Source organism: Egretta garzetta, unplaced genomic scaffold (assembly GCF_000687185.1).
Source record: "Egretta garzetta isolate BGI_Z169 unplaced genomic scaffold, ASM68718v1 scaffold89, whole genome shotgun sequence".
Lineage (NCBI taxonomy): Eukaryota > Metazoa > Chordata > Aves > Pelecaniformes > Ardeidae > Egretta > Egretta garzetta.
The window spans coordinates 2,720,785-2,746,696 of record NW_009269997.1 but is presented as its reverse complement, the minus strand read 5'-3'; the positions used below and the strand labels follow the sequence as shown (position 1 = coordinate 2,746,696).

Below are 25,912 nucleotides of genomic sequence, written 5' to 3'. Positions count from 1 at the left end.
ACCATTACAGTGGTGAGGAGAAACTCTCCCCAGCAGCCAATTCGTTTTGTCCAGTCCTTTCCCTTCTTAGCAATCCCAGTCAGGCAAAGTTCCTGGCTATATTCAGCTTATTAGGAATGGAAGTTCTTCAATGCAGACTTGGATTTCACTGAAAGGAATGGTGATTTCTTTCCTCTCTGTAATCTACTATCAACTCTGCAGAGTTCTTGTAGCAGCAAACTTTGGCAGAAGGAACAGGAAAAATATTCCATCCAGGTGTGAAATGATTCATAGGTGGCATCTGAGCTCTTCAAAGGATTCTGCCAGTGCTGTCTTCAATCAGTACATAGGCCTGAATCACAGCCGAGTGGGCTGTGATTTCACCTCATGTCAGATGTGAGAAGCTGCCTGTTTGGTTTTGAGTTTTGAGTTAACTTGTTTCATCTTTGCTGACACAATATTGCAACTGACTGCGTGTTTTTCATCACTTTGAATGCCACTCAGTGTACAGAAAAATAAACCAAGCCATGCCCCTTGGTAATCCACATAATGCAGCGATGGCAGAAACAGCAGCCATCTTGTGCACTAGACTCTGCCCAGAAGTGCTGACCTGAAAGGAAGAGGAAAAAGTAAATAAGTAAAGACAATCATTAGAATGATGTAAATCTTCTCAGACAGCTTCAGAATGTCTCAGATAAGGATCCTGCAAAACTGAGGTTCATGTTGTCACAGACTTTCAAGCTCGGAGTCTTTGTCCATCTTGCCACCCTGTGTAATGCCGAGTGCCTGTGCACTGATGTGAGTAACAATCCCTGCCCTCTCCCCAAAATAACTGGGATTAATCAGATGGAATTTTTACATCCCCTTGTGATATCCCAGGAAAAAACAACACTGCCTCAGGAGAACCCTTATGGTTGTAGTGTTCAGTTGTCTCGCTGTGGTGCTGCAGAGTGGATCAGAAGAGTTGGGATGTTACATCCACGGGTATCTCTAGGTGTTAATGTACCAGCTGCCTGCAACAGTGACAAGATACCTGACTAATGGTCAGTTCCTTGGGATATTTGTAATTTTAAGACTAAAGTGGAGGTAATGGCTTAGGGATGAACACACAGACTATGCACACACCTGCTTAATTCTGTGTCTCCATCTACGCACCTGATTAGTGTTCTCTGCTGTCATGAATTCAACTTAAAAAAAAAAGTTGATTGGCAAAGCACAAGCTAAAACACTGCCATAATGGTTCACATATCCTCTCACAATTAGTAAAACAGAAGGCTATGTTCAACCAGCCAAAAATAGGATTTTGCTTAAATTTGTTTTTCCCTGCCTGGACTCTAAATTGTTACGTGGTTTCATGAATGCATTTGCTCCAGAGCCATCTTTGTGCAAACCTCATCCCTGTCCGAAAGGCTAGATGCATAAAGGGATGCAGTAGTTGCAGAATCATCTGCTTGGAAAACAGAGTGCTCTGATAGTACTTGTGAGGATGTAGAAATTTCTTCGAAGTTTAGAAAGTATTTTTTCCTACACTGAATAACACAAGAAATTAAGATAGAAAATTACTTATTCTAATTCCCATCCCCTAAGAGAGAGAAGGCTTGAGAGGGTTTAAGATAAAGACTGTTCTCTTCCCCGCCCCCCCTCAGAGTCCCAGATCAGAGGGGGAATTTACACCGATGCTGTGCCCCATCTGTTGAAACATGTAGTAGGCCATTTGGTTTTAACTGTTTGATGCTTGCTTTGTATCCCATTCTCTTTACTTATTGATGCGGGTAACCTCTGACACAAACCTTAGTGTCTTCCATCTGTCCTTTTCAATGTGATTCTCAGGACTTTCACTCTCATAGGAAGCCAAGTAAAGTGCTGCAATCAGAAGCAAATACAATATGTTAGGCCTACTGGCATTTTAAAATTTGCCCTCCCTGGAAAGTGGACTGAAGTTAATGAAGCAGGCTTGTATTATCCATCCCTCAGATCCCTCAGTTTAGGGCTCCAGAATCCCATTAGGAAGTATAGCATTGTTTATAATTACATCCAGACAATGCATGAGAACAAAGACTACCCTGAGGGGGAAAAAAACAACTAGCAAAAAACCTCAAAAGCAGAAGAGTGAAAGAAAACACTTGAAAGAAAAAACTGAGCCCAGGGACATGGTGCTTTGTGAGCAACCAGCGAAGTCCCCATTTATTTTCTCATGCAGCGCTCTTTAGTGTAAAGCATCCTGAAAGTCCATATAAATACACTTCAGATGATATTTACAGGGACCACTTATCCCATCAAGTTTTTCATTCCATTTCAGAGAAAAGGATAATGTCAATTCTCAGAGACCACATGCACATAAAAAGAAAAATCTTATTTTCTCTCTCATTTGTAAGGGAGAAGCAATTTTTACTTGTCAGACAGAGATGTCTCAGGACAAAGTCTTTCTTTACTGTGAGGAAGCAACAACTTAACATGGGGAGAGACTAAGCAGTAGCCCGTGACACCAGATCTGCAAAGTCCAGAGCTCCTTACCATCATCACTGAAGACTGGGACAGTGAGCAAGTACTGCAGAATCTTCCGAACCCTTTCAAAAGGACACTCCACTTGTTTCCATGTCATAAATTCACTGACTTGTTTTGCCAATTCCCAAAATTTCTGTCAGAATAGAAGACAAAACAGAAGAGGTGCTATATATTGAACAGTACCTGTTTACCCTGAACATTTTTTAAAAAGAGAAAGATCCTGGTTTCAAGTCCCAGGCTTAGATTCTCCCCAGCTTTTAAGCTAGAATTGAACATAGCCTGACTCAACAACTCAGCTTCTAACTTTGGCATTTCTGTTTCAAACTGGGATGACTTCCCACTCCTCCACCCTGGAGTGTTGTTTTTTATGAATAGAAATATTAGATTGTGATCTGCACTCAGTTTCTTTTCAAGGAGCTGATAACACTCCTTATGCCCAACTTTTCACTTTGATGATGCTCATGCTTGTTTGTTTCGCAGTGAACTATTTAGTAATTTTCACATCTAAAGTCTCTAGATGCTTAACACTGACATTTCGAAATCCAGATGTTCCATTTTAGTTAGTTAATCTGAAATGCTCAATTTTCTTATTGGAAATTTATGCCAAAAAACCCCATTTCTCATGTACTGTATTGATGTCATTCACTGATAAACTCTTTCAGTTAAAGTTTAACATGCCTCAAGTGCACATGGATTCCTTGAGTAAAAGGACATTCCAGATCATCACACAGCCTAGCTTTAGAACCAGGCTAACCAATGACTACAAGTGAAACGCACTGTAATTTTGTACGAGTGACCCAGGCTTCTTGAAAGCTGAAAGCACCCGAAAACATATCATTGGGTAATCCACGCTGTCAGATAACAAGTGTGAAATCCGAGGCAGAAGAACTATTGAAAGACAAGGGACTCAAAACTCCTTCACTGCTGCTCTATCATGTTTCTTCAGAGACAACCTGTGACTTACATGTACAAAAATCCTGGATATATATCTTGACAAAGGATGAACTCACTTCTTACATGTGGAATTCAAAGAGAAGCCCTAAAATACTAATTTGAATGATTTTGTCACGAAGTATGGTATATCTGTGAGTTGAAATGTTTAGATGAATTGGAGCACTGGAAAAAAGTTCTGACTTTTTTCCTCACTAAAAAATTGTGAATATTGAAAGGGTTTTGATAAACATTCCATCTTCAATAAAACTGCTTTTTCCTGACTACCTCCCAGCTCCTCTGAGAAGCAACAGATACACTCAAATTGCAGTCTAATCTTGCTCTCCCAGAATCCAATGGTAGCTGAACCATGACCTACTTCAGTTTTCTGTTAAAGGGGCTGACCCCCGTATCAATACACCACTCAGTGCTCTACTTACTTCAAAATTGATGTGACCATTTGGAAGACGATTGGCACAACCTTCATTGAGGAAGTAAATATCTTTGATCAAGAGGCTGAAGAAAGGTATTACAATCTAAGGGAAAGAACAATATTATTCTCAGTCCAATCCTGAATCAAAACTTAATGCTCTACAGAGAAAATAAAAGGAAGTGGTACAAAAGGTAAGCAAAATACTGAAAGACTAAGATCTGTATGATATCCCTCTATCCCTCTCTTTCACTACACAAAAATGTTGCATTCACTGCATTTTAAAATACGTGATGTGTATAGATAAAGAAAGTTGTCCCTATAGTTTTATTTCCAGCTTTGTGCCAAACTGCTTCCATTACCTTGAGCTCTTCTTGGCATGTAGCTCCCTGAAGGTCACAGCTAAAGGACCTGTTGGCTCTCCACCGCTTGTGAACTGTGTCTATGAGGACTGTTGAGAACAACAATATGCCTAACTCATTTAATTTCTATGTCATGTCCCTCTTGTTTTCACTATCTCATTCTTCCTTGAAGATTCCAGAACACAAGAGCTCAGCGGTACCTACTTCTTACATGTAATTCCTAGAGGGTATCTCTCAGTGCAGCTCTCCTTCTTGACAGGGACTTGCTTGGTAAATGAGGGGAGATGCACGTTAAAGCATACCATGGAAAATTTGGGGCTAGCCGTACAAATGGCTTTCAAACTACAATTCCCTGAGCTCGTGCAAGAGATTGAACCTTGGCACTGACTGGCTCAAAATGAAGCATTTCCTGCCAACTGAACAAATCAAAGTATTTTTCTTTGGAGAATGCTGGAACATTCTTACATTCTTAAAGTGACTATTTTAATTTGCATCCTACAAAAATTTTCACAGCTGCATATCCTTGTTGTAACTGGGGATGAAACAAATATCACTTATTACTATTTCCATGGAAGACACCGCAGCACTGTTTCAGTATCTGTAAGTTCTTTTTCTGAAGTCTTAAACCTCAGTTTTCTCTGAAAAGAAGTAAGCATCTTACATTTAAACTTCTGGTACTTTGAACGGTATGTGAACAGACCCTTAGGACTCAGAAAAAAAATAATCCCCATTTTTATTTACATGTGTCTAACAACAATATAGACCAGCAGACAGCACATGGATTTGTTTCATCCTGCCTGGTAGTTTATTCTATGAGCACCAAAATCAGCTTCATTAAACACAGCATGAAGTCCTAATATTATAAGCAGTTGATGAGCAACTGCTTCTAAGTGGGGAGTAGCTAGAAAGCTATTTGACTCCTTTCCACAAGAACAACAGCTGAGATGCTGCATTAATGTGTGACCAAATCCAGTTTATTTCTCAAAAGCTAATTTATTTTAAAGAGCAAAGAAAGATGCCACCTGTATTAATGCATAGTTCACAGCCACTCTTGAATCTGGGAGGTGGATTTTAACCCACTGCATTACAAATCCACCTGATTCATCTCACCACTACCACTAAAAAACTCCAGAGTATATTTAAAGCTCATCTAAAGACTGCACACGGGAAGGGGACTCAACAGAATCTAGACAGAAGCTCTGTCTGGATTTGAGTTTTAGAATACCTATTCTGAGTAAATTTTAAAGTTTTTCCACCCTAAACCATAAACCACTTAAAACTGAGCACAAGTAGCAGCTCTAAGAACAAATTACTAATCAACCTCATTTTAGTTCTTAGCCTTTCCATCTGTATTACTGGTTTGCAGGATAAAGTTCGCTGTCAAAAAAGAAATGAGCTGAGGCAATGTACTTATTTTATTTAAATAATCAAAGCCACTTAATATTTTCAGCTTTCAGTCAGTACCAAACTAAACTGGCAGCCCTAAGATGGTAATTTTCATTGAGCCACCTGGTTTCTTCAAATACTCCATTTACTTTCTTGGTAGCTTACAGGTAATATTTAGACATTCCCCATAAAGAGGGAATCAGTTTTGAGGGTTTCTATTCTTTTTAAAAGGCTACCAGGAGTAGAGTTGCTGAGAATCAGAATCTGAAGGCAAAACCTTACCATGCAACTTACCGAGCACATTTCATTTTTGCCCACTGCCAAGTCATTTGTAAACATACCTTCTCTCTGTTGCTGTGAGCTGTCAAGGACCTTTGAGTGGCTCCACGCAGAGCAGTTCGGTAATTATAAAAATTGCTAGAAGGATCCATCTGATGCTACAAGGCATGAAAAAATGTAAATAAGGAGCCAGTGGCATCACCACAACCAGTTCTTTTTCATTTGAGCAACTATTTTGAAAAGCAATAGGTTTGCTGAACGGCATCACAAATATGGCCTTTTAGAGGACAGCAGTATCTCTTTATCTGTTCATTCGATCAGAAGAGAACCTTGTTTTAAAAAAATGTTCACTCAGCACAACAAGGGATCCAACACAAATCAGGGGCAGGAAAGCAAAGGCAGGCTTCATGGACCTTCTTTCTTTCTCCACAAAGAAGGTAGCTCAGCTTTAACTCAAAAGCCAAAATCTAAGAAAACAATGGGTCTTGGTACTAATATTCTGATCTTCCTAGCATACAGGTTTCTCAGAGCTGATTCAGTTGTAGTGGCAAGGTAAGATCAGACACCTAAAGCTGTTGGTGCCCTCATGTCTTTGCTCCAAGACTGACTGCTGCACCTCAATGACTAGGATGACTGCATGGCTCACAAAGCACATCCTTAACCAGCAAAATCCAGCCTGCATAATAAGGTCAAATGAAATAGGGCTGTAATCTTAGGAGCAACTTCCTGAGCTGTGCAGCCACCCTTGATGCAAAGACGACTACTTCCTACCCAAGGTTGGGGGAAGGAAGTGTGAGGTGGCTACAGCCATCCAGTTTTTGATCTGTTGTCATAGCACAAGTCAAATCTCCTGATGATATTAATAAACATTTCATGCTTGCATGAAGTACAAAACATTACATTTTCTTTATCTTACTAATAAATAACCTGAATTAACCAATTGCCATTTACAGCAGGATAAGTAACGTGTTAGTAAATAAACTGTGGGTAAATCACAAACTCATACACTGCTGCATCTACATGACCTTTGACAAAAGTGTCTACTACCTGAAGGTAACTGGCAATCAGTTAGTTCAAGACAAATTTCACTGAAAGGGAAAGGCAGCCACCTTACAGCTCAACTTGATTTTCAAAGGCAGAATCGCATTAGGTCAATCCACACTGTCTCCCTCAAATACATCTCCTTTTCAAGAGGTTACCTACATTTTTATTATTATTTTTTAATAATTCTTAGGAGGTGGGTTTGGGAATTAAAAAAAAAATAAATTACTTCAATTTCCTTCTTCCGAATCAAAAGAGCACAAGTTGGCTGAGCAATTCTTATTACATCTTCTAGAATTTCTGTTAAGAGCACAAATATACTAAATTAAACACATCATAATGAAGCCAAACTCACATCTTAGAGCAGTTAGAAGTAAAATGCTATTAACAGCCCTGAGTCCAAATATTGTCCAAGCTTACCTCAAGTATATCAAATTTGGCTGTCTTCACTTTTGCCCAAGTTTTCTTTAACCGAGACACGGGACTCATATTCATGCCAGCTTGATATAAGAGAGAGAAATTGTTGGAGTATTAAAAAAAAAATAATAAAAAAAAAATCTTTCAAGTAGCTAAAGCTAGTAAGTATTTCTAAAGCAAAGAAGCTATTACCAGTAACAAATATTTTCAACAGAGCTACTCAGAAATCACATTCATCATTTTCTTGAAATTCCAATGTTAAAAACAACTTTGGAAACAAAATCAGCATCTCTTACAGAATGAAAGCTCTAAAAAACATGCTATGACATAATTGAATGTGGTTTTGAGAAAACATGAATGTGGTTTTGAGAAAACATGAATATACAATAAAAAAGCGCAAGTGAATTTTCTCAACACCATCTCTTACATATTTCAGTGAAAACTACACATATCTATGAAGTTTTCACATTTCAAATTAAAAAAATATTCCCAATATTTTCCTCGCAGATATAAAAAAGGTGTGGAATTTTTCCACTAGGATATTTATGGTGCGATAGAAATGATGGAAGGCATAATGCAATCCTCCATATTACAGGAAGAATTGCTATTCCAATTTAGCACTAAAGTTGGTTTCAAAAAGTGGAGATTTAGATCTCTGAATAATTGCAATAAAAACTTTGTTTTTCTGTAATTTACACTACGGCAGTAAATAATTTCTTACACACATAACACTACAATAACGTTGAGCAATTCTCCACCACTTCCCCTCCCAACTTCACACTGCTGAGCATGCTAAGCAGCAGACTTTTGTATAAAGCACCGTGTTTCTTTCATTTGGATTGAAACAGGGACAAAACATCTCAGGACACATACTTACAAATAATAGCCATTAAGGAGTTAAAGTTGCCAATGTTAAAACATTCCCGTGCCACATCAATGAAATATTCTATCACTCTTGCTCTCTGCTTCTTCTTTACAGGCTGCAAGAGATGCCATTGGAGTGTTAATGCTCAGCAGGGAATTCCCATCCCCAAAACAACACCCCTGTAAAAAGTCTTTTCCACAACTTCGCACAATGCTTTACGTGTAGAAGACACACTATTGTGTTCAAAAGCCATCAGGACAGCAAAGACAACCCAAATACCAGCAAAGACAATAGGTAAAGAGCTCTGCCGAGAAGATAGGTACGAAGAACAGCAGAGCAGAGACAGGGGTCAGCAGAAGAGAGAAAAGATCCCTCCCCTCACAAGGGGAATTCACAGTAGACAAGGGCAGGTCAGGTGTACTCCTGTGCCAAGAAGGGCTAACCCAGTGTAACATCACCGTGTCACATGAACAAGGCTGAGGCACGAGTATGATGCTGAAAACATGGAACTTATTTCTTCCTCAGCCCTGCCGTTGACTTCATCCCCATGTGAAAAAGTACAGAGTTACGAGAATGAAAAGTCAAAAGGCACACTGAAGGGGCACCAAACCTGAAACAGTTTTAGACAAGGCTAAAAAAACCTTTTAGCAGAAAAAGTCCTTGCTCACCATACAGATTTCTGTTGCAACCAAGTAACTGAGCCTGTTAAACCATTCCACATAGGCTTCCAGATTCCGGGTCTTCTTTCGATCTCCAAAACAGCTCTGCAGACAGAAGAAAAAAAAGCAACTTTTTAGTGTAATCTTCATCTTTTCCCTTTTGGCTTTCTGCCTTGCCATCCCCAAACATTGTCAAGTAATCAGGAATAACTCAATTACTCGAAGTGACAAAAAGCTTAGAGATGTGCTGGTTTTGGCTGGGGTAGAGTTATTTTTCTTCATAGTAGCTAGTATGGGGCTGGTTTGGATTTGTGCTGAAAACAGTGTTGATAATACAGGGATGTTTTCATTACTGCTGAGCAGGGCTTCAGACAGAGTCAAAGCCTTTTCTGCTTCTCACCCCACCCCACCCCACCCCACCAGCGAGTAGGGTAGGGGTGCACTTCTTAGTTGGGAGGGAGCACAGCTGGGACAACCGACCCCAACTGACCAAAGGTATATTCCATACCATATGATGTCATCCTCAACATATAAAGCTGGGGGAAGGAGGAAGCGGGGGAGATATTTTGAGTGATGGCATTTGTCTTCCCAAGTAACTGTTATGGGTGATGGAGCCCTGCTTTCCTGGGGATGGCTCAACACCCGCCTGCCAAAACTGTCCTACCTACTAAACCGTCTTTATCTCAACCCGTGAGTTTTCTCACTTTTACTCTTCCCATTCTCTCCTCCATCCCACCAGGGGGGAGTGAGCGAGCAGCTGCATGGTGCTTAGTTGCTGGTTGGGGTTAAAGCACAACAAGGGAAAGTAGCAGTGATAGTATTTGAGCATGTATAACTTCTTGAGCTGTTGGCTCAGTAAAGCGCTCAAGCAGGCATATGGAATACATCACCTGCTCTAAGTCCTACCAGGATGCTTTAAGGACTTAGGATAGACTTATGCAAACAAAGTTAAGTATCTGCTTAAAGCTTCCTTGAACATGAGTATTGTTTCAGTCCTCATTCCTGTCCCATTGATATAGTAGAGACAACATTATGTCCTCTGCAAGTGCAGAAGCAAAACAGAGGCCAGCCCACTCCACTGGCACATTATGTTCAGTTGTTGATGCCAAATTAACATACTGCATCCTAACTTTGGGAGATCAGCTCTACCATTTTGACTGGATTCTCCCTTTCCTAACCAGTGCTCTTTGTTCTATAGTGTCTTGGAACGATTCCCACACCACATCTCAGGGCTGCCTAAAAATGGATAAACAACAGTTTTGGTGATCTCTACCTACAAAATCCTTTTCAGAAACTGTCTGACTGAACATCAGATTGTAAACTTGAGTCATTCTATTCTGTTTGCCAGCTTTAGGAAGGACAGTAATTCAAGTTTTAACTGCCTGACTTTGGCATGGCTTATTTACAGAGCACAAGTCATCTTGAAAGCAGCACTCAAGAAGATAACTCTAGCACAGTTAGCTAAAAACATGGCATCTTTGCCCTTCATCTCACCTGGATCTAGAGCTCACTGACCCCTTTTTGTGATGTGTGCTCTACCTGCAAATTGCCACACCTGCCAGTTTGCTGCAAAGAGTTCAGTTTACTAAAGCGAAAAATGTATGTTGAAAATGAGTAATGCAAAAGCCAAAGTTAAACTCGGCTTTTTTTCCAGCTGTAGACCACATAAGGTGGCCTGGAGAAAATACTCACAGGATTAAGTTCTCCCTTAGCTTAAATCAGAAAAAACAGCAAATGTGTTCATTTAAGTCTATTTGTTGGCTGAGTTCTGGAGCTTCAGGAGTTGTCCTCCAGAAAGAAAGATCATCAACAAAATTTTTAAGACAAAGTCTAAAGCATTTTCACTATAAAGGTAATTTCTGCTGGTCCTCATTTGTTGCTGGACCTCACTTCCAGTTCATGGAGCACCTGAGCTCCAGGATGTTAAATGCCACATCTCAAAGCTGCTCCAGATCTGCTCCAATTACCTTGTCATTATCCAAAGGATCCTTTTGCACAAAGGCCTGGACAAATTCTTCTGGTCCAATATAATTGAGTCTCTCCTAAACAAAGGACACAAGCAACCAAGTCATAGCCTATGTTAACCTGCATTTCAAAAAGAGGGGAAGGATGAAATCATACTTAAAGTATAACAACTCACAAGCTCTATGTGTGTCAGCTGCTGAGCTAACGCGTAGGGATCATTGCAGACTGAGGTTATGTCCCTCTGGATTGACTGGGGCTTGGTCTTTAGAACCGTGAGGTGATCTGTGGATGCAGCATTGATTTTTGCAAGTACTTCCTCATACTGGCTAACAGTGGTGAGCTTCCGAATCAGGTTCTGGAGGAGCTGCTGTACATTCTTCCGATACATCTGTCATGACATGAAACAATTGAGAGACGTTTTCAAAATGTGAGAAGATAGTATTAAAGTCTGCATAATACCAAAACAGATTGATGCCGATACCTGTATTTGTTGTCAACTTAAAATACACTCTACTATGTGAGTTTCTAATATTGGCATTTCATCAGACCAAAACGAATCCAGCTGAGGATTTAAACACTGATAGTCTCAGAGATTCAATAGTGACCCAGTTAGCTCAAGGAACAGCAGAAAAGACATGCACAATCTACTGCATGAAAAGTGCCACCAATCACCAGACAAAATACAAGAACAGAAAATACTCTATCTTCCGCTGCTTAAGAGCACAGAAAAAACAATATACAGTCATTCAATTACGAAAAAAGGGCCGGCTCCTCTCAAGTAAATCAAGACCAGTTTCACTGAAGTCAGAGTTAAAACTCGCAGTAAATCTGAGAAAAAGGAAAAGATAATAAAATCATGTGTCTTCTACCTTGCAGGCCTTTCCACATGGTGGTTTAAGTTAACGGGAGTGACAAATTTAAGTAGGAGCAGTACTCGACTCTTAAGTAGTTAGATCTGTGTTACTGACCCCAAGGTGGTTACCCTTCCCAATTCCACATACCATCCTAAAGCCACTAAACTAAAACCTAAGTGGCTGAAAAAAAAGGAGCATCCAAAACCTATTGGCAGCACAGTATTGTGCGATCAGTCCGAGGCAGGAATGTTTCCTGTATTCTACTTTTATATGGATTTCCAAACTTGCTCAAATACAACAGCACTATCTTAGGTCACATTCATTCTTGAAGTCAGTTGTGTTCAGCCAAGGCTGAATTTGTCTTGTTACTTGTTAAATGTACCTTGAGGCCTGCATTACAGCTTCCTGCACCCCATATGGAGCCAGGGTTGCACAAGGGATCCCAAACAGTGTTCTCGGTGCAGCCATCTCACCCAGGGGGCACCGGGAATTGGGTTATCTTTCACGGGATGTACAGATAAACTGGTTAAAACATAGGCTTTCGGGGCCATCCCGGTGCCTCTGTGGAATTTGGGTTCGGCCCAAGCTGAACAAAAACAACAAAATTATTCGTGTCAAAATTTTCCATGAGCTGGGAACTGCCTTAACCCAAGAGGCAGCAGATGATATGTGCGAGGCATCGAGCAGCCCTTGGCTGTGCCCAAGGGATAGCCCTGTAGCCATCCTGGCAGACCCCACCGGCACTGTGCCTTTGAAATGTCCCCTGCTCTGCCAGCCCAACCGCACTCACTGGGAGCGTGCGCGCTCTTGCCTTGCTGTTTTCCAACCTGACTTGTGGTTTGGTGCAGGCGTGTGTGGAGAAGACCCTGTTGCCTTCCCCTTTCCCTCCTGATCCAGAGCCAAGCAGCTCGGGATACTGTTCCAAGCAGTCCACAATAACACAAGTCAATTTACTGCAGCGTTTTCTTTCCCTTTGTTTTTCTAAAGAAAACCTCAAAGTCAAAAAACCCTCAAAGCTAGAGCTAGAAAAGACCTATAGCTTGCTGCCAGCGTAAGATTGCTCCCTAGTGCTCATTTTCTAGCAGTTTGTAAGTCTCTTTTCTGCTCAATAGATTATTTCACTCTTTAAAACTGCCTGTGTTGCCAGAAACTTCACTGTAGACAATCCTTCTCTGTTGCCATTTCACTCTTGCATCCATCAACTCAACTTCCTCCAGGCTAAACAGCTCACTCTCTCTCTTTGTGCCAGCAGGTATTTCTTCTTCTTAAGAGTACCCAGAAACAAAGCAACACAGCAGGAGCACTATACAGGGAAAGGTGCCTCCTGGCACCCCCATAGTGAAGGCAAGCCTATTGCCTCTCCACAGTCCAAAGCCCCCTGTAGCTATCTTGCAGCAACTCTAAGCTTGCCCATGAAATTTGATATCTTTTTCATTTGTATTCCATACTGTATCTCATTCTCTTGTCCCATCTTCTTTTGTCCCTCCCCACTTTCACAACATCAAAATGTATTTCAGCTTCCAAATTCAGTTTAGGTTTGTTCTCTTCCATCCCTATGTACAGTCTCTCAAGATCTTTCCAAGCCTTTGGCAGTGCTCGCAACTCCTCCCAGTAAAGCTTACCAAGATGCTTGTTAACATGCCATTTGCTGCCTTGTCCATATCATTATTCAAAAGCTTACATAAGGAACATCAGCCCCTGAGGAACACTAGAAACACAATGCCATTTAGCAATTGCCCTTTGCATTTATAGTTCTTCCAAATACCACTGCAGTGTCTTTTGTAATCTTAGTATTATGCCAGCTACACATGATCTGCTTATTGAAACCTTGTTACTTGACTTTCCACTAAGTGAATATAAGCCTTGGCTTTTGGCCGCATTTATTTCAGTACTTACAAGACAAGTATCAGTTAAGCATCAAAATATTTCATAATATCCCTGTGAAACTTTACTTCCATCTGAGAACTGGGACTTATAAAAAGGTGATTTCCTCGTGTGCTCCATCCAGAGGAAGGAATATGATGGACTTCCTCCGAGTCCGTATCTGATGCTTTAAGCTCAAGACAATTCTTCCTGGTCCATTTTTCTTTTAGAAACTTTTTCCCAAACCTGCTATAACTCTTCCATTGACCTACAGGTCAGAGGCCAGATTTTAACACACCTTACTGACACAAATAGAAGAAATTAACAACATCGGTAGGGATTTCTCAAATATGCAAGGCTTTCCAGTGTCTTATCTAGCTTCTTCCAAGCAGAATCACTAAAATGAAAAATACTAACATCCACCAAGTTGTGTCTTTCTGCACAATACGCAATTAGATCATGGGTTTAGAGATGGAGTGAACCTTGCCTGTGCTTTGAAAAGGATTTGCTTACATTGTGTGGTGTCTCCCTAGGCCTAGGTACCGGAGAGAACTTTTTGCCTACCATCACCTTTATAATAAGTTAGCTTAGCCACCCAGAGCCATACCAGAGCCAGTTATTAAGAACCACAAACCTGCAATATGAAAGCATTAAAGGAATGCCTTTTTATCCAATAACTTTGTGCACGGACAACTTACCTCATCACCACTGGCTATTCTTTGTGCCAACTCCCTTAAGTTCCTCATCATCCTTTCATCTCGGAAATCATAAGGAAATGTCTCTGTCCATTCAGTCAACAGCTGTAGGATTTTGGGTGCAATTTTTCGTATCCGGTTCTATTTGAAAATGGTGAGGAGGAATATTGCATGTAACAGCAATACAGCACATATCTAACCCAAAGGAAACAGAATTCCCTTCTGTAGGATACTGTGGAGCATAAGGCTGTGAAGGTCACTTAAATGTTTAAGCTTAATTAAATTCAGCATTGGATCACAGGACAGAGCCAATACCCACTGAAGCCAATGAAGAGACACTGATTGGCTTAACTGACCTGGAAATCAGTCCCCAGGTAGGTGGAAATCTTATCTATTATCTTATTATTATTCCCCTCATTATCAGGAGTGTCTCAGTGCAAGACATTTATCAGCATTTCCATAACTTATGGCTAACTATCAACAATGAAAGCAATAAGCTTCAGTTCTGCCAAGACTTAGGCTCATACTACACCTTATAGTAAGAAAGCAGTGGAATTATTCAAGTATCTTAATTTAATTTGTGTAATTTTCTACTGGGGTGGAGGGTCTATCCAAACGTCCACATCCCATCCCCTTTCAACTCTAGACACAACACACCAAAAAACACGCATTCCCATGCAAAGGGACCAGCAATCTAAGCCACTCCGCAAGCATATAGGTTAAGCACACGAGACAGGTCAGCGTAATTCCCATTGACGTGCTTAATTCATCGTTACGTTTTTCCAACATTTTGGCATTGTACATCAAGTCATTCAGAACCCTGGAAGAAAAGAAACCACTGCAGGGCCAGTGCAGGACACGTCATTAACAGCAAGCACTTTGTTTCTGGCCCACGTATTGGTAAAACAAACAATGCAGCAGCAACAGTCTTCACACAGGACAGGTTGAGCAGTGTGGAAATCTCCCATTAATGTCAGTGAATAAAGGGTCAAATTCTGGTTGGTTCTATCAGGTTTTCAGTCTGTTTAATCCCATTGAGGACTCTCTTGAGTAGGAGCATTTTGCTGTGGGCAGGGTAGAGACATTTGACTGGAACTAACAGAAGTCCCTGACAGCGAGGGATCTTACCTTGTCCAGGCCAAGCTCACTTAGTCTCTGCTGCTCAATGCATAGATGGCAGACTTTGGCCATAAGCTCATATGGATGCATGAACAGGCGTGAACTGAGAAGGAAGGTGAAGATGTATGTCCTCTGCGAACAAGAGAAAGACAGAGAAAGAGATAAATTACCACCGGTTTTATGTTTTCTCAGAATGCATTCCTGACAAATCGGTTCCTAATACTTTACTATCTGCAGAAGAAAACTCTGCATGTGGCTGTGCCAAGAGCTATTACTACAGCAGTAAGCATTTAATTTAACACTTGTCATTGCTCCAGAATCAGCATTGTAAGTTCGTGCTTGAGTCAAGTTATGGAAGGCTGAACCAAAACAAGGCTGGGCAGGGCTGGTTTAGCTCTCCTATTGCATACAGCCTTATTACAAGCTTAGTACCTGAAATTATTCAGAATAAAATTTCAACTCTTTTGCTCTACTGTGAACCTTTATGAGCGCCATTACCAGATTACATAACTCTTTCTAGCCCGACAATGGAATAAAATTCAGGCTGCAAGTCCAAGATACTGAGAACACCAACAAAGAAATCTTGTCTGCTTCCACATTGCTAGGAAAAGTAAACAGTGTTCCGAAAAAGAACAAAAAAAGATGCAGTTAACCAGGTTGTTGAGCTGACTCAAATACGCCACATACACCACCTTTACTACGCTGTGTTTGCCTGTCTGACCTAAGTAAACTGCACACTACGACCTTGTGCTTCCTTTAAGAATCCCCAATACTGCTCATTTCTCATAACGCTGCTCATGTCCTGGGTGAAAGTGGAGGGAACTAGACAGCTTAATTTTAAAGAATAAAAATTAGTAACTCATTCTGAGGTTACAGGAAGAAGCTCCTTATTTTGCTTTAATTTTCCATATATCATGATTTGAACTCATTGCAAGATGGATATTCAAAATATCCACTCCCCAAATCGCCAGTAGCCAAGTATCTATGGCACCCACAAGAAGTAGTCTACAATGTTTCAGTTCTAGAGACTTGGAATAAATCATGATGTTTGACCAAATTGGTGTCTAAATTGCTACATGTTTAAATTTTACATTAAGCATTAACAGATAAGCACTAGCTTATGAATCAGCACAGTCCTGTGCCGCTCTTAACTCTGACCCAAGTTAAAAAAGATCCTGTCTTGAAATGTGACTAGATCTATGACAATAACAGAAGCTGAATATAAGTGGAGTTGTATCTTCAGCAGAAGCCTTTCAAGAAGCACAGATGCAGTTTCATCATCCCTCAATCATCCCCAACTGCCCTCCCAACCTTTTGATATCATTCTTCTTTTCCAAGAACTATATAAAGCGTTTCAATGCATGCATGCATCTAGACAGGCCAAAAATTCTCAGATCACAAAACGTCCTGTTCTCACATCCAGCCTCTGCCAATTCCAAACAGCGTGGTACTAGTTCAACAGTTCAGTTGCTAATTGCAAGGTACATGTGGACCTCAGATGAGCAATGGGAAATACACATTAAAACTGTTTGTTTTTAAACTAAATGCATTCATCCTGTCACACCAGTGGTCATGCCTTTCTCCTCAGCTTTCCTGACAGATCTTTAAGGGTCAATAGTACACACAATCCATCAAACAGTCAGCCCCACTAGGTATGTACTTTTATAAATGAGTCACCAGGATTGGGCACCTCACAACAGGAGTAATAAAGAATTAGACTTCCTAAGTTAGGTGAGTTACTGCATGCTACACTCGCATCAAGCACATGTTTATCCTATCATTGCTGATCAGTCATTTGAACCCCTTCTTTAGCAGTTTGATGTGACACATTCTGCTTTTGCTGCACATATTAAAGTTCCCCTTTATGAGACGCATCAGGCCCAGCCATATAGTTAGCTGGGTGTATAGACTTACATCAGGATAGTAATCTACATTGGGTACCAAGTGCTGGATCAGAGCTTCCAGAGACCCCGACAAGAGGTTGTTGTCATGGTAATAGAGCCCTCCGCAGCTGTCCTCTTTTGATTGATAGAGGTTCCTGTTGTAGCCGCTGCTGTCAAACATAGCTGCAAAGGGAGGTGTCTGTGGCATCCTTTCCTGAGGAGACACACAAGAGATACGGAATAATTACCAGAAGGTGCAACATAAGAGGCTTTCTACACTCCAGATATAGTACTGCACTAGGAAGAAAACCCAGCGTCACACCCTGGGTTGCGTGCACACAGCAGTAAAGATTGTACCGTCTTCCAGCCCGCACAGATCTCTCAGGGAAGGGCCAATGCAGGCTTTCATCACTGCCTATTGCAATTGCCAAGTGCTTCTTTTGTATCTTACTGTTTCTTCATTAAATGACAGATAAGAGGTCAAGGTTAAGAGTTAGAAGGAGCGTACAGGAATCCTGACAGGTTTTGGGAAATCAAACTTTCTGTAAAGCTTTTGGGGACGTGGCATAATGTTCATTGACAACTTTTGGCAAATCCTGATAGCAGATCAGCACTCTGATGGGGAAGCATGTTCAGGATGCCAGGGGCTGACACAGCCCCAGTCAGTACAGAGACAGAGAGAGACTGAAGTGAAGCCCTGAAGAGGTTATGTGTGAGGACAGTCTTCTTATGCAACATGACAGCCGTGTAACTGCAATCAAAAGCTCCAATTTCCCAACTCTGCCCTGGTAAATCACTGCTGTTTTTTTCCAATTACACTGTGACAGGTGTGACCCATGCTAAAGCCCAATGCTTCAGCGCATCTGTTTCTACCTACTCGCTGAGTGCTCCACAGAAATTTGGAAAAATATGCCTGTGTATAGTTGCTTAACAATGTCGTCCAAATTCACCAATGATATCAAAGATGCGAGCAGGGTCAGAGATGCTAAATCCTCTCTCCAAATTCTGTGACAATGTGAAAAATCCAGCCCTGTGTTTTCCAGCTTCAGATTTTCTTAATACTTAAGTAAAGCACTTACTTATCAGTCTGCATCTCAATGCCCATGGAATAAAAATGTCTTACCAAGGAAAAGATCAGCCAATGCTGCAGGCTGTTCAGTCATCCAGAGCAGTAGTTGGGTGGCAAGGAGGCTATGACCATCAAAGAGCTCTTTTGGTGATGCAATGTGTGAAAAGCCCAAAGGATAAAATCTCTCTGATTACTTGAGAATTAAGTTATACCCTCCTTCCCTCTCCTACCCCCTCCCCTGCCTTCTGGGAGTAGCAGTTCTTGTCAGTTTAAGAAACCTGGGGTTTATAGCCTTGACTGTGAGCTAAGTTTGTGCCCAATTTTAGCCACAAATATGTGCTGGTTTTAACTCTACTACAGCAGTTCCTGGGCTGTGAGTGCTCATGGGCCAACCACATTTGGGGAGCAGACAGATTAAATGCAAAAAGGTATCGCACACTGCTTCCCATCCTCCCCACAACTGGGAGGCAAGGGAGATCAAATTGAGAAGATAATGTCCACAAGCTGTGCTTGTGTGTTGACAAAGCATGTGCGTGTGGCTGAGTAAAGCATTAATGCCTCTGAGCTATCATTCTAAGTGCAGATGCTGTTGCTTTTCTCTCCATTGTATCAAATCCTATTTAGGAAAAGGCTCATTAAAGACACAGACCTCAGCGAACACCAGTCTGTGAAGGCACCCCATTTTGAGAACAACTAGTGATGTGACAGCCTGGAGATAAATAGCATGCTGCCATCTGTGTGCTCTGCAACTCACAACAAAGCACTTTTCAGAGTAAGCTCAGTAGAGATGAGAAGCTATTAAGTTATTAGCTAGATTCCTGGGGACCTGAAGCACCACACAGAGTGCCACAGACTTGCTGCTTCTGGAAGCATGTCCAGACTATGGAAGCATTCAAACCTGCACAAGACTAAGAGATTCAGTACGTAAACAGTAAGGGAAAGCCAAAACCAGTTGCAAAGACAGAGAAGGTTGGTGAAGAGAGCCTCCTGGTCTATGTGACCTGTGGTAATCCTGCCTTGCAAGATGCCAAAAGATACCTGCATCAAAATGGGAGTGAGGAGTCTCCATGTCTGAAAAGTGACATTAGTCACTCTGTGCAGCTGTTCAACCAGCGATTCAATTCCATCCAGCCCAATGAATTGGGAGAATAGAAGAATAAAGTAAATATACGTGCCGCAGCATAAGAGCACAAGGTGCAGGACTGAACAAAACAAGACTCCTGTACAAGAGAGTTCAAATCACTGGGCAGGTGAGGTGCAACCCAACCACGGCCACACTCTGCAATGATAAAGCATTCCTATGGATAAAGACTCTCGGTCTTTCAGCTCTTTGCAAGGCTAGCAAAGTTTAAGAAACAAAATATTACTAAGGAGCTGACGGGAACCTTCTGCAGTGTTTCCTAGGTTTATATACTGTGTAAAGCTCACCATGTTTTAATTGCAAACCACAAACTTGAACAAATCCAAAATATTCTGCAGCCCACTGGTGCTGAAAGATGTCCTGTTTGCACCAAAATTCAGAACTTTTTTTAGCTATTGTAGCAACGTTTATTCAGCCAGAAGACAAGTGGTAGTGGACAACGTATAAACACTGCCGCCCACCAAACATTTGTAGCCCTGTGGCTCCAAGGTAATACTCCACAGAGAAAGTGAGAAAGGTGAGTTTGTGTCTGCAAAACAACATCAGTATTGGCACTGTAAAAACACAAGGAAGAGTAGCGGTTTCAATCCAGATCTCGTATTAACCAGAGCAGCCCAATTCAGGGCAAGACTGGAATCTGCAGAGATTTTAGCCAGCAATTAGTTGTGATTGCGTGTAACCCTCACCACAGCAGACGCAGGCAGTATCTCGTTTCATCAGTGATACACCTAACACTCAGCACAAAACCACTCCCAGGACCACATGGGATTTTTCTCCAGACAAAACTAAATTTGAGACAAACAGGGCTTCCTAGTGCCTCATCAAGAGGAAGGAAAAAAGTCATCTGGTCATTAATAGATATACTGACTCATAGCAATAAAATAAAATACCCAAAAGTCTAGCTGCAAAAGGTACATACTGGCTCACTTGTTTGCTATCTGTTTCTGGAAGCTGCTTGATAGAGACAGTTCAGTTCTGCTTCAGTGACACATCCAGTTACACCAGCCAAGAGATGTTCTGTATGCTCCATGTTCAGACACTGAGGATTTCACTTCTAAGTGAACAAGACACAGGACGTGTTCTCCATGCGATGAAAAGGGATGATATCAAAGTGTGACAGAGAGAAATACAGCATAGCCAACAGGATGATTCATACAACACATGCTTTTCCAGAAGGACTCTTTTATTACCTTGACTCTTCTGCTGTATTTTATATGGAGGTGGAGGCATAAAGCACAATGCTTTGTTCTAATTGGCTCAGGAGCTAAATACATAACACCAAACCCTGCCTTCACAGTAACTTGAGTGGAATTGAGATTTGGTCACAGAGCAGAATCTGGTCCACAAAGCCCTGGCATATAGACCAGAGGTATCTTGGGACCTAAAAATATTGATAAACCACAGAAATACAAAGTCTGACAAGCAGGAATTAGAAAAAAAGACAGGAAATATGGTTCTAGTGAAAAAACATCCCAAGAGTTAAAACTGGGACATCTTAACTGGGCTTTGGGAACTTTTGGCTACCACTAACATGTAAAACACTTCTCTCTCCTCTTTTTTTCCTTCTTTAAAAAAAAAAAAATTGGCACTTCTTTTGTTGTTGTTGAAGATGCAACCCAAAGGAAAGAGCAATGAAATAATTTCCTGGCTCTACCAGTGATGTTCTCCTCTGACAGAGAGAAGTTGGTAACTCTCTGCATTGTGGAAAGAAGAATAAAATATTTTTTCTGCGTTTAGTATCATTATGGAGACTGTGAGATCTTGGGCACTAAGATCCAAATTCTGACTTTGAGTAGCCTCTGACAAGAAAGAAGTCTCAACCTTCCCAGTAACAGTAGTATAAAAAGAAAGCCAGAGCCAAAGATGATGTGTTCAAAAACCCACCATTTCCTGCAAGAGTAGAGTTCCAGTTCAGCAAAACGAAAGGAATCAGATGTCATTTCCAGGCTGCCAAGTGCTTGTCCAAACCTCTATGTTCAGCAACAGAAAAAAAAAAAATCTGTTCCACAACAGCGGAAAGTTGCCTTGGTTTGTTTTCTGTTAATTTAAAGAGCTTGGTCTGCACATCAGGTGTATAAACAAAACCAACAGTATGGACAGCTTGTATCCTTTATTGAAGCACCCACTGAGGGATTCAGTAGTAGCTATGAAAGGTGCCTTTAAAGCCACTGCCAAACATTTTCGTCTCCTCTGTTATGTACATGTATCTCCCATACTACATCCCTCAACCAGAGGAACAGTGACTGAATTTGTTATGAGTCCCAAGGCACACCTCCTCATACAAGATTAAAACCTCAGTTGTGCAATTACATCCCCTCAGAGGTGCTTCACCATACAGTCAGAAAGCCCAAAACACATTTACCATCCCCCACTGTTCTTAAGGATGCCATTACAAAATGAGGTATGGCAAAACAAGAGACATCTGGGGAAAGGACTATGAATCTTAACGGCTTGCACCAACCTGGGAAAGTCTATGCAAGCCAGAATAAGCCTTGGCTTTAACATATAGGAAGGAAGTAAGGACTAGGGGCTTGCCAGCAATATACAGCTTTCTCTGAAGTGTTTCTGAAAAGTATGGAGTATTTTAGACAACGACCCAGGCTACTCAGCGTACCAGACACAGAGGCTACTGGTTGCATTTCATACAGCTGGGTGAGTTTCCTTTGCTTACAAAGCATTTGTTTCTTGCACTGAAAGGTAAAGTAAAATTCTACAGCTCAAGCTATCAAAAAGATAAGAAACCTGAAAACCTCCCAAACTGGTGTTTCATATGCCTTACTTGCAGAAACTAAGATCACAGAACTTTTCCAGCTCAAGTCTTTTTGCTTCCATTCTTTGATGAAGAATCTGCCATACAATTCTGGCAGTGTGACTTCAGCACCAACTTTGACTTACAGTTTCTTCCTATATATTGTCTTTCCTGGAAATACTTATTAACTGCACCTTGTAAGAGGCAGAGTGCAGAATGGTATTTCTTACTTACACAGAGAATGGAAAGAGGAGTGACATGGCCTTTTTCCTGGCTGAAATCGAGAGCAAAATTAAAAGCAACTCAGAAGGAATCCACCACAGAGTAACAGGAAGACTAAAACTATCCATAGGTGATACTGCCAGACAGTGACCTAACAGTACAAATACACCTTGCACACAGCAGAGACCAGGGAATTGCATTCTCTGGCAGTGCAAGCAAAGACCTGAGGTAGGCATAATAAAACCAACTGAGATACTGCTTCATTTTCACTAAAACAGCAGAGGATGAACAATTTTGCAAAATTCTCAGAAAACCACTCAGGAAACAAGCAAAGGAAAAAAAAAACCAAACCAACCCAGTAAGCAAAGAACAGACCAGGAATTGAAATTCAATGAAAGACATTTTCCTCCTGAATGTGCAAAACAACTCGTTCTTGGATCTATAAATAGATCCAGCTGATGATGTGGGAAGGTCAGATGAAGCACTGCTGACTGATCACTCACGTATGAGAACTTCGGCACAGTAAGCAGATCCTGAATCACTCAAAACTGAAGCCCTGAACTGCGAAAGCGTGATGGATATGAATGATTTGTATGTGTGTTCTTGGGAGCATCAGGAAAAGTACAGGGGGTTTAAGATTGCCTTGAATTTCTCAAAATCTGCAAGGGTGGAAAAAAGGAAGAAAACCAACAGGTTCCTCTTGATGCCATGTGCTGTACATCCATGTGCCCTGTTTAAGGCCCAAGAACCAAACCCCCTTCAACCCTTTCCCCATGCTCTTCTTCTGTGGGCGAGGAAGAGCAATGTGAGTCCAATGATGCTGAGGGCGGCTGTGCCACAGCATCGCGGCAGTGCCAGACAAGCACAAAGAGGCAAACTACATCATAGCAAAAATCCCAATTGCAGGAAAATTACCCAGGCCAGGGGAAAGGACAGGACATATGTTCCTCCCAGCCAAAACACATGAATTTGTCTGTATTGCAGGACACACAAAAAGCAGGAGCCTTCAAACATAGAACATGAAAATAAGACCACACATATAACATATTAGCTTTCTCAGCATGCTTATATCTTACCATTTTCACAAAGCAGCTGAGATTTCAATCTGTAGGTTTAAACTGAGGAGGCCACAATTATTAAAAAAGACACCGTATGAAGTGTGCTCCATCACTGACTGATTAATCATTTTATTAAGTTCATTTGTAAGTTATTTCTTAATTTATGGACAATTTCTTCATCTGGATGATGTCCTTTTAACATTTTAATTCATTTTTTAGTTCAAAATAAGGCTTTTCTCCCATAAATGTGGGGGGTTTTAACCTTGTACATCTCTTTTGATATTCCCACTTTTTTTTTTTCTGGTTTCAGAGAAGTTTAAAACATGAGCCATATAGGATAAGTATCTAAGTGACATAATAGATAGCACAGCAGTAACTATATGTCACAAACCACCAGAGATTCTAGAAAAGTTTAGTCCATTGCATGTTCCATAGTGACTCTTGTAAAGCTTGAGTGATTTACAGAATGAATGAAATGGAAAAGGATGCACAGAGTCCTCAGACCAGGCAGAACATGCAATGAAATACCGCCCATCTTAAACAACAGACAATGCACATAGCTACTCTTTTCTACCAAAATTTACGAGCAGACAGCTGGACTGAAAGCAACAAAGTTTTGATGGACAACCAATACTGGGATCATTTTAAGAAACAACTCCCCTGCCTCCTCCCCCCATCTATTTACTTTAGAAAAATTCATAAATGGACTGTCCTCCAAGCACTTTGTTTAAAACCAAACCAATGCACAAGCTAACTATGAGCTCCTCAGTTCTATGTGTTAAATTTCATTCAAAATCAAATACCATCAGGAAAGGCAGACAGCCTACTGGCTGGCCAGCACAAAGTGTTAAGAAATTGGCTGGAACTGCTGATGGCAAATTTGAGAGCTTTGAAATAAGAGTACAAGCATATTAAATGCAAAGAAAACACAAGCATGCTACTAAAGCCTTATGCTTTTTCAACTTACTGTAGCAGGGTGGGGCTTTTAGACATACACAGCGTTCCTCTAATAGCATGCAGTGAAGTACAGAAGAGTTTTGCTGTTTGTTCTATTGGGACCAGAGGGCTCTTAAATATTGCAGTCTGAAGAAAACAAAATTCTACCTCTCTACTCAGCCAGCTGCGGGCTGGCTCTTTCAGGGCTCCTGTCCGCCAGCAAGGTACAGAGCTCTGCAGGCACAAGGAGCTTGCTATTCCAGCCTTCTGCGCTGCTGAGTGGGCAGCTGAGCTGCTGCTCATCAGTCAGCTGATGAATTGCTGCAGTTGGCAGTCAGGAATTTTAAGGCAAGTGAACAGCAGTGATGATTTACTTCAAAACATCACACTGTAAACCGAGTGATTCAGCAGCTGATTCACAACAGCTCAGCTGCACTCATTTTCAGCTGATTACCAGCTTCTCTCATTTGGAAGCTGTAAGATAAACCTGAAGGACCCATACACTGTTCTCCACTTTCAAAATAAAGAGACAGACTAGAGACCCAGTCCTGCCTGCCCAAGTCCCTGTTTCCTACAGATGGCACATTATCTCAGCCCACACACAGCTGTAATCTCAGTGAAAGCAACCACCTCAACACTGCTCGCTTAGGCGGATAGCTGCCTGTCTGAGGTAGAGTCCCTCTTTGTTCATGGCTCTTTTGATTTTTCAGGTCATTCTTCCCTTTTGAGAGGAGCCAGCCCTCCTCCGCTCTGCTCAGAGGAACTCCTCTGAAAGCTTTCCTCGTCCCTCAGTGCTATATTTAGCTTTACACACAGGCAGACAGCTGCTTGTTGTTAGGACTGCCTTAGTTTAGCCTGACCTAAGCACAACATAGTAGACTTAGCTGATGAGCAACGCACTGGTCTTGGGTAACAGCCATTACTCTGACCCTGAACTGCTCCCACTCAGCACGGGGGCCTTAAGTTTTACCACAGTCACAAGCAGCAGATGCCCAGCAAAAGAGAAGCCCATAAACAAACTTGGGTGACACCACACACACCTGTCCCGCCCACATATCCATCTTACACAGCCCTACAACCACGACGTGGCAAATTAATGCTTTTTCATCCCTCCCATCCAAAAAAAGCAACCACCAATTGGACTGATGGACTTAAAAGAAAAATGGGAAAAGGATTATAGCCACAGTAAGATTACATCGTGCAGTTTTAGGACCCTGTTCCATCTTAATACAGGGAAGGGGACGGGGAGAAGGACCCAATCACTGCACCACCAAGTGCTTTTTCTGCTGGGTTGAAGTCTCTCTCCCCTCCCCAGCATCCTGATCCCCAGAAACAGGGGCTGTACAGAACTGGGTAGCTAGTAGAGATATAAGCACCAGGAGGAAAGAGACCACCCTGCCGGGACTAGCGACTGGACGGATGGACGCACATTCGAACACGGCAGACACCCCGGACCGTCCCTGGAGGTGGCCGCAGGCGCCCCCGGCCCCAGCCGCTGCTTTAGC

At 41.6% G+C, this 25,912-nt stretch overlaps 1 protein-coding gene across 3 annotated transcripts; it reads right to left on the bottom strand.

Annotated features, from left to right (window-relative positions):
• Window positions 1–529: 529 nt before the first annotated feature.
• Window positions 530–17,440, bottom strand: RASGEF1B (RasGEF domain family member 1B). Of its 3 annotated transcripts, XM_009647460.2 has the most exons (14): window positions 17,264–17,440; window positions 15,359–15,481; window positions 14,234–14,371; window positions 13,782–13,784; window positions 10,994–11,206; window positions 10,821–10,895; window positions 8,863–8,958; window positions 8,207–8,309; window positions 7,333–7,412; window positions 5,934–6,029; window positions 3,855–3,950; window positions 2,494–2,617; window positions 1,770–1,842; window positions 530–589 (listed from the first exon to the last, which is right to left on the bottom strand). In XM_009647460.2, exons 1-14 carry the CDS (start codon window positions 17,438–17,440, stop codon window positions 565–567), a joined length of 1,422 nt encoding a protein of 473 aa, XP_009645755.1. In that variant the 3' UTR covers window positions 530–564. The 3 variants fall into 3 exon arrangements, with proteins under 3 accessions (XP_009645755.1, XP_009645756.1, XP_009645757.1); XM_009647461.2 differs by lacking the exon at window positions 13,782–13,784; XM_009647462.2 differs by lacking the exons at window positions 13,782–13,784; window positions 15,359–15,481.
• Window positions 17,441–25,912: the final 8,472 nt, after the last annotated feature.